The sequence below is a fragment of the Nerophis ophidion genome, linkage group LG21, assembly GCF_033978795.1.
Source record: "Nerophis ophidion isolate RoL-2023_Sa linkage group LG21, RoL_Noph_v1.0, whole genome shotgun sequence".
NCBI lineage: Eukaryota > Metazoa > Chordata > Actinopteri > Syngnathiformes > Syngnathidae > Nerophis > Nerophis ophidion.
The window spans coordinates 1,012,338-1,021,890 of record NC_084631.1 but is presented as its reverse complement, the minus strand read 5'-3'; the positions used below and the strand labels follow the sequence as shown (position 1 = coordinate 1,021,890).

The 9,553-nt window shown below is 39.1% G+C and overlaps 1 protein-coding gene across 2 annotated transcripts in view; it reads left to right on the top strand.

Annotated features, from left to right (window-relative positions):
* Positions 1–9,553, top strand: part of LOC133539556 (dyslexia-associated protein KIAA0319-like protein) — a 56,234-nt gene that overhangs the window by 29,125 nt on the left and 17,556 nt on the right. For both annotated transcript variants that reach the window (XM_061881554.1, XM_061881553.1), the window contains exons 16-19: positions 2,539–2,671; positions 5,864–6,012; positions 9,028–9,179; positions 9,325–9,463. In XM_061881554.1, the coding sequence (XP_061737538.1) occupies positions 2,539–2,671; positions 5,864–6,012; positions 9,028–9,179; positions 9,325–9,463 (573 nt within the window). The remainder of the gene's footprint in view (positions 1–2,538; positions 2,672–5,863; positions 6,013–9,027; positions 9,180–9,324; positions 9,464–9,553) is intronic.

Genomic DNA, 9,553 nt, shown 5'->3' with positions numbered 1-9,553 from the left:
ACATTTAAAAAAATTAACTGATTATGATAAATGTGTTGTCCAGTTATATCTTGTTTTTTAAGACCATTTGAGTCTCTTTGCTATACAGTTGCATCTCCAAGACATTAGATGGCAGTATATAGGCCAGTGGTTCTCAAGTGGGGGTACTTGAAGGTATGCCAAGGGGTACGGGAGATTTTTTAAAAATATTTTAAAAATAGCAACAATTCAAAAATTCTTTACAAATACATTTATTGAATAATACTTCAGCAAAATATGAATGTAAGTTCATAAACTGTGAAAAAAAATTCAACAATGTAATATTCAGTGTTGACAGCTAGATTTTTTGTGGACATGTTCCATAAATATTGATGTTAAAGATTTATTTTTTTGTGAAGAAATGTTTAGAAGTAAGTTGATGAATCCAGATGGATCTCTATTACAATCCCCAAAGAGGGCACTTTAAGTTGATGATTACTTCTATGTGGAGAAATCTGCATTTAAAAACATCTCACTTGTTTATTTTTCAACAAGTTTTTTGTTATTTTTATATCTTTTTGTCCAAATAGTTCAAGAAAGACCACTACAAATGAGCAATATTTTGCACTGTTATACAATTTAATAAATTAGAAACTGATGACATAGTGCTGTATTTTACTACTTTATCTCTTTTTTTCAACCAAAAATGCTTTGCTGTGATTAGGGGGTACTTGAATTAAAAACATGTTCACGGGGTACATCACTGAAAAAAGGCTGAGAACCACTGATATAGGCTATCAGTGGTATGTTGTCTGACTAGGAAACGGAATGTTATTTTGCTCCCTACAAAGTGTTTATACTGCAAGTATTGGGTGTAATAAACACCAGCTGTTTGTTTGTAGCAGTCATCTTATTTGTAGTATGCATTACCAATTTTGGAGGTTTTGAAATTGCCATGTAAAATTGCAAATGCCAATACTGGTCCATCTATTGCAAATCCAATGTAAATTAGCATCAAGCTAGCCCATTTTGGAATATTGGAGCCATTTTTACGTTTGAGCGTTTTCTACCAAGCTTACCTGCTTTGTTAGTGTTCACTGGGGTGAGTTTTTCCTTGCCCTTATGTGGGCTCCACCGAGGATGTCGTTGTGGTTTGTGCAGCCCTTTGAGACACTTGTGATTTAGGGCTATATAAATAAACATTGATTGAAAATTGCAACATTACTTTGAGGGAGTTTGGAGGAGTTTACCCTGAGTGCTACTTGAGTGTTTAATTTCCTTTAGTCTGCAAATGGTGACGAGTCTGCAACCGGATTTGATTTCACGTGAAACTAAGGCACACGTGTCAAAGTCAAGACCCGGGGGCCACTTCATTTAATGTGGCCTGCGAAAACTGGGGAATATTGTAGATACTTCATCTTTCTTACTAAATGTTTTCATTGTTTCCATTTTGACAGAAAAACATTTATACATGACGTTTCATATGTTAGAAACATATATATATATATATACAAATATTCAATTGTTATTGGTGTGAATCTTTGGGCGCCTTGCCATTGATTCCGATATTTGGGGTGAGGATTTGATTCATAATTGATACTTGATTCAAGTGTTCCCGATTCAAACTGATTTTTGCAATGTATTATTTAGTATAATAACGCCTTAAAAAAAACAGCAATCAGGTTACAAAATCTCCTTTTGGTTGCTGGCGTATGACACAATCATGCACCAAGTCAGCATACAGATGGCCTGAAAAATGTTTTTTTCTTAATTTATCAAAAAAAAATATATTTTTTTTCAAATGACTAAAAAAAAATTAGATTCGAATGTGATAAAAATAGTTACTAAAAATAATAATAAATATCTGCTTGTCACCTTGACTTACAATTTCAAAGTAAGTTATCCATCAATTTGTATGTACAAAAATCAAATAACCAAATGTAGAGGCAATAATATCAATCAATCAATGTTTATTTGTATACCCCTAAATTACAAGTGTCTCAAAGGGCTGCACAAGCCACAACGACATCCTCTGTTCAGATCCCATATCAGGGAGAAACCTTGGAGAGGACCGCAGATGTGGGTGACCCCTCCCCTCCTCTAGGGGAGACCGGTGCAATGGACGTCAAGTGGGTCTAGCATAATATTGTGAAAGTCCAGTCCATAGTGGATCTAATATAATAGTGAGAGTCCAATCCATAGTGGGGCCGAGAGGAGACAGGTCAGCAGAGATGTCCCCAACCGATGCAAAGGCGAGCGGTCCACCCCGGGTCCCAGTTCTGGACAGCCAGCACTTCATCCATGGACATATCATGAGGCCAATATACTTTTATATTTTTGCATTCACTGTTAGAAGCGACCCTCTGAGGGCAGCCATGACTGCAATGTGGCCCCTCCATGAAAACTTGTTCGACACCCCTGAACTAAGGTATTGAAAAAAGGCACCGTTTGGTTTTACGTGGATCGAACTGAAGTAGTACCAATGGAATTTGGTGGGTGCCTATTTTGTACTCATCCTCACACAATTGCGTGATTGTCATGAAAGATGGATTCTTATGTGCTTTCTCATATTGCCTCCAGAAAACAATAAGCCACCAAAAGCAGACGCGGGGCCCGAAAAGGAACTGACGCTGCCAGTTGATCGAACTACGCTTGATGGCAGTAAGAGCAGGGATGACCAGAAGATCGTCACCTTCCACTGGAAACAGAGCAGGTCAGTGATTGACTGAAGCATACATCCATGCATCATCTCGTGATACCGTCCAGCAAAAGTCCCAGCCCACCGTCATCTTACTAAAATGTGCCCGGTTAAGTTGATGTCGACATACATGGTCAATGGCTGTTGTCATTGGAACATTTGACAACAAAAGAGGTCATTTCAATGAAAAAGCAGTGCCCTTATGTCGACTTCTGTTGTAGTATTGTCAACATAAGCAGCATTAAAACACAACATTGCCATTTTCTTGTTCAGTGGTCCCCAAGCTACGGCCTGCGGGCCGGATACAGACCAGCGAGTAAAAAAAAAAAAAAAAAAAACTTTAAAGAAAAAAAAAATATATATATATATATGTATATATATATATTTATATATATATATATATACAGTGAAGAAAATAAGTATTTGAACACCCTGCTATTTTGCAAGTTCTCCCACTTAGAAATCATGAAGGGATCTGAAATGTTGACAGTAGGTGCATGTCCACTGTATGACAGATAATCTAAAAAGAAAAATCCAGAAATCACAATCTATGATTTTTTTAACAATTTATTCGTGTGATACAGCTGAAAATAAGTATTTGAACACCTGTCTAGCAGCTAGAATTCTGACCCTCAAAGACCTGTTAGTCCACCTTTAAAAGTCCTCCTCCTCCACTGTATCATCCTGAATCAGATGCACCTGTGTGAGGTGGTTAGCTGCATAAAGACACCTGTCCACCCCATACAATCAGTAAGACCCAAACATTCAGCATGGCTAAGAGCAAAGAGCTGTCCAAAGACACCAGACACAAAATTGTACAACTCCACAAGGATGGTAAGGGCTCTGGAGAAATTGCCAAGCAGCTTGGTGAAAAAAGGTCCACTGTTGGAGCAATCATTAGAAAATGGAAGAAGCTAAACATGACGCTCAATCTCAATGGGAGTGGAGCCCCGTGCAAGATATCACCCGGTGGGGTCTCAATGATGCTAAGAAAGGTGAGGAATCAGCCCAGGACTACACGGCAGGACTTGGTCAATGACCTGAAAAGAGCTGGGACCACTGTTTCCATGGTGACTGTTGGTAATACACTAAGACATCATGGTTTGAAATCATGCATGGCAAGGAAGGTTCCCCTGCTTAAACCAGAACATGTTAAGGCCCGTCTTAAGTCTCTCAATGACAATTTGGATGATCCAGAAGAGTCATGGGAGAAAGTTTTGTGGACAAATGAGACCAAAATTTACCATTTTGGTCATAATTCCACTATGCGTGTTTGGAGGAAGAAGAATGATGCGTACCATCCCAAGAACACCATCCCTGCTCTGAAGTATGGGGGTGGTAGCATCATGATTTGGGGGTGTTTTTCTGCTCATGGGACAGGACGACTGTACTGTATTAAGGAGAGGATGACTGCAGCCATGCATTGTGAGATTTCGGCCAAAAACCTCCTTTCCTCAGTCAGATCATTGAAGATGAGTCGTGGCTGGATCTTCCAACATGACAATTACTCAAAGCACACAGCCAGGAAAACCAAGAAGGGGCTTCATAAGAACCATATCAAGGTGCCGGAGTGGCCTAGCCAGACTGCAGAACTAAATCCAATTGAACATATTTGGAGGGAGCTGAAAGTCTGTGTTACTCAGCGACAGCCCAGAAGCCTGACTGATCCAGAGAAGATCTGTGTGGAGGAGTGGGACAAAGTCCCTCCTGCAGTCTGTGCAAACCTGCTGAAGAACTACAGGAAACATTTGACCTCTGTAATTGCAAACAATGGCTACTCTACCAAATATTAATGTTGGTGTTCAAATACTTATTTTCAGCTGTATCACACAAATAAATTGTTAAAAAATCATAGATTGTGATTTCTGAATTTTTCTTTTTAGGTTATCTGTCATACAGTGGACATGCACCTACTGTCAACATTTCAGACCCCTCCATGATTTCTAAGTGGGAGAACTTGCAAAATAGGGTGTTCAAATACTTATTTTCTTCACTATATATATATATATATATATATATATATATATATATCATCACGCTTGCATTGCAATGACTGTGCAGCAAGGGTGCGCCCTTTCAGTCAATTAGTGCACGAGGCAAAAAAAATTACAAAATCTTTGGGGAAACTTAAAATAGACTCCAGAGTGCAGAGTTTTTAAACAAATCAGTGGACATGACTTTTTTTTGTTCAGTGTAAGGAAAAGGCAATTCGTCTAATCTGCAGTGAAACCGATTTTATATATATATATATATATATATATATTTTTTTTTTGTGTGTGTGTTTATACACACACATGTATGTATGTGTGTATATATATATATATATATATATATATATACCGGTATATAATATAGATTTGGCCAGGCTATATGGATAAATCAATTGATCTGGGCCCCTGGTCAAATTTTTTTTTTTAATCCAATATGGCCCCCGGGTCAAAAAGTTCACGGAGCCTTGGTCTAATTACACCGCATTCAAATATGCACTCAGTAACGTCCTGTTTAGTGCAAAACAGCTTAGAAATGCAAGCCATGCCAGCCCTGGCTTATTTGGGACACAAAAGGCCGTCACTTAAATTTTATTTATTTATTTATTTTTAAATGCTTTTGAAATCAAATTTAAATTGATGCATGTTTTGTACTAGAACAAGTTCATAAGAAATAATTTGCTCAATAATAAATAATGAAAAACAACAAATTTGACATAGTTGGGAAAAAGTTGCTTACGTTCCTGGGACATTCCCACTGTGCACCTCCGGGCATGATGAGGATGTACCTGGGGGAATTGGCCATCCTATTCTCATCAACAACGGAGCAGGAAGGGGCTCGGAATATGTTGGCGGTAAAATGTCATGCATTAATTGACATTTTACATGCGCTTATTCATGCAAAAAGGGGCCCTGCACACAGTGCGTGATCTGCATATGGGAAGGCATGACAGTATAACCTGGATTCTGAATGCACACATTCATTTTTTCTGTTAACCACCGGGAAAAACATCGGTTTCACTTTGGTTGTGGTTTTGTGTGGTTCCCCGCCCCCCCCTGATTTTGGTCATGTCCACAGCCGCTGATGTTGGCGTCAGCATGTGTGCCGAGGACATGACCGTATATGTCAAACATGTATGAGAAGAAGATTATGTTTGCTTAATTCTTCCTTCCTGCAGTGATTTCTCTCCGTCACAGTTTCCCTGTCTTCCTCTGCCAGTGGCCCAGAGGGTGTGAAGATTGACAACGCCGACAGTGTTGTTGCCACGGTGACCGGTCTGGAGGTTGGGACCTACGAATTCACCCTGACTGTGACGGATGAGAGGAAGCTGCAGAGTAGCGACACGGTCACGGTCATCGTCAGAGAAGGTATGGGGGCGTCATTTATTTGCAATTGCAAATAACTAACACAAGTTTATGATGATTTTAATTAACATATAAAACACTTTCTTGTGGTTTAGATCAGGGGTCTTCACCCTTTTACAGGCCTAAGACCCCTAAACTGATATAGAGATGGAGCAGGGACCCCCCTACTAAAACAGTGTTTTCAAAGAAATACGGTATTTAAAAAATTGTATTACAGCGCTGCTAATAGCTAGCTGGTAACTACTGCGCTAATTGCTAGCTAATCGCTTGCTGACAACTGATGCGCTAATTGCTGGCCGACAACTAATGTGCTAATAATCGTCAGCTTGCGCCATTAATTTCTAGCTGACAACTGGCGCGCTAATTGCTAGCTGAAAACTAAGGAAGAAAATAGCTAGCTGGTGGCTATAATTTCAGAATCATTATTTTTGTGAAGTACATTTACACGTTACAAGAAATGTGTCTCGGTGTAAAAACAGCTGTCATAAGAAATAAGGCCAAAATAACGAGAACGTAAGTAAAATAAAATCTAAGAAGCAATTGACAATCTTTAGAATATCATTTAAAAGTTGTCATACAAGCATAATTACAAAAAGAATAATTACAGAAAGAACAAATTAAAAAAGCACACAAAATGTAAAAAAGATTCAATGAAGCAATTTGTAGTTAAATGTATTTTATATTACAGTGGAACTTGTTTAAGCCGATGCCTCTTGGACAGACCTACTCATGTCGACATAAGCTATGATTAGAGATGTCCGATAATATCAGACTGCCAACATTATTGGCCGATAAATGCTTTAAAATGTAATATCGGAAATTATCGGTTTCAAAAAGAAAAATGTATGACTTTTTATAACGCCGCTGTAAGGAGTGGTACACGGACGTAGGGAAAAGTACAGAGCAGTTGCGTCTCCCAGTCATACTTGCCAACCCTCCCAATTTTCCCGGGAGACTCCAGAATTTCAGTGCCTCTCCCGAAAATCTCCCGGCGGGCAACCATTCTCCTGAATTTCTCCCTGACATCAATATTGGAGGCGTGCATTAAAGGCATTGCCTTTGCATGCCGGCCCAATCACATAATATCTACAGCTTTTCACACTCACAAGTGAATGCAAGGCATACTTGGTCAACAGCCATATAGGTCACACTGAGGGTGGCCGTACAAACAACTTTAACAGTTACAAATATGCGCCACGCTGTGAACCAAACAAGAATGACAAACACATTTCGGGAGAACATCCGCACCGTAACACAACATAAAGCACAACAGAGCAAATACCCAGAACCCCTTGCAGCACTAACTCTTCTGGGATGCTACAATATATACTCCCCAACTCAACCCAACCCGCCCACCTCAACCTTGGTTACTCATTTTGTCCACCTGTCCCTGGTGGACAAAATGTCTGCTCACCTGCTTCCCGAGCACTAACCAGAGGCAGTATTTAAGCTCGTCTTTGCCAGTCAGTCGCACTGTGCTGACTTGTTTCATGCCTTGCCATAGTTTCGTGCTTCATGCCATGCCAAGTAAGTTTTGTTTGATTTATGTTCTTGGTCTGTTTATGCATTAGCTTTGTTCTTTAGCCCGAGTTGTGCCTCCACTGTGAGGGATTTTTTTTTGTATATTTTTTTAGTTAAAATTAAATCATGTTTATACCTAAATGCCATGTCCTGTGTAGTCCGTCTGCCTTCCTGGGAGAACGACCCCGCAGCAAGCTGCAACCCCCCCATCGTGACATAAAATATTTCTTACCATGAATGCGACTTCTTGAACAGGTGCGGTAGAAAACGGATGGATGGATATAAATGCATGACAATGTTTTATATTGTGCTCGTTATTTTTAGCACTGTGATTACCAGTGAAATTATTCATAATTATCGTGTTAAGCAATGTCAGCTCAGATTTATCTGAGAGCCAGATGCAGTCATCAAAAGAGCCACATCTGGCTCTAGAGCCATAGGTTCCCTACCCCTGCTCTAACCACTAGGCCACTGAGTTGGTTATTAGTTGTTTGTTAGTAGTACACGCATGCTTTTATTTTGAAGCTATTTCTGTACTGACCTAACCGTGTCGCACTGTTTTCTCATTATATCAGGCTGTAATTCAGCAAAGCAGAATAATGTAGACCTAAGATACTTCTTTATTGATCATACAGCATAAAATAATACTTTTAGAATATTTATCTATTAAAACTTCTGAAACAGGATATTTACTTTTTTTTTTTTTAGAGGTGATAACCCGATTTTAGAAACCACCAGTGACAGCCTTTAGAACAGTGGTTCTCAAATGGGGGTACGCGTACCCCTGGGGGTACTTGAAGGTATGCCAAGGGGTACGTGAGATTTTTTTTAAATATTCTAAAAATAGCAACAATTCAAAAATCCTTTATTAATGCATTTATTGAAAAAAAGCAACAATTCAAAAATCCTTTATAAATATATTTATTGAATAATAATACTTCAACAAAATATGAATTTAACTTCATAAATTGTGAAAATAAATACAACAATGCAATATTCAGTGTTGACAGCTAGATTGTTTGTGGACATGTTCCATAAATATTGATGTTAAAGATTTCTTTTTTGGTGAAGAAATGTTTAGAAGTAAGTTGATGAATCCAGATGGATCTCTATTACAATCCCCAAAGAGGACACTTTAAGTTGATGATTACTTCTATGTGGAGAAATCTGCATTTAGAATTGAATCACTTGTTTATTTTTCAAATTAGTATATATTTATTTTTATAATTTTTTTTACAAATAGTTCAAGAAAGACCACTACAAATGAGCAATATTTCACACTGTTATACAATTTAATAAATCAGAAACTGATGACATAGTGCTGTATTTTACTACTTTATCTCTTTTTTTCAACCAAAAATGCTTTGCTGTGATTAGGGGGTACTTGAATTAAAAACATGTTCCCAGGGGGTACATCGCTGAAAAAAGGTTGAGAACCAGTGCTTTAGAACACTGGAATCCACAAAATAATCGTACCCAATTGTTCACGTTCCATAGAAGTGGACCAGCCTCCCGTGGCGCACGTGGTTTCCAGTCCTTCCGTCACTCTGCCCGTGCGAACAGCCACCCTAGATGGATCTCACTCTACCGACGACAAAGGTGGTGTCAGCTACCTGTGGACCAGAGACGACAGCAGCCCCGCGGCCGGGGTAAGTCAACACATCATTACTTTGTTGATAGTTTTCATGACCACTTTTATAAAACGGACGACTTAGAATCGAATAATTTCATAACAGCGCCAACTTTGGAGAACTGGTGTTGAATGTGCAATCATGACGACGGCTTTTTCCACAGGATGTGCTGAAAAACTCCGATCACCAAGCAGTCTTGTTTTTGGGAAACCTGGTGGAGGGCAGGTACAAATTTACCCTGACCGTAACGGACAGTAAAGGTCAAAGCAGCACTGACCACGGCACGGTGGAAGTTAAAGCAGGTACACACAAACGCACAGACACATCATCACAGAAAACATTGTGTCATAGGTTACTGTATTTCCTTCAATTGCCGCCGAGGCGCTAATTAA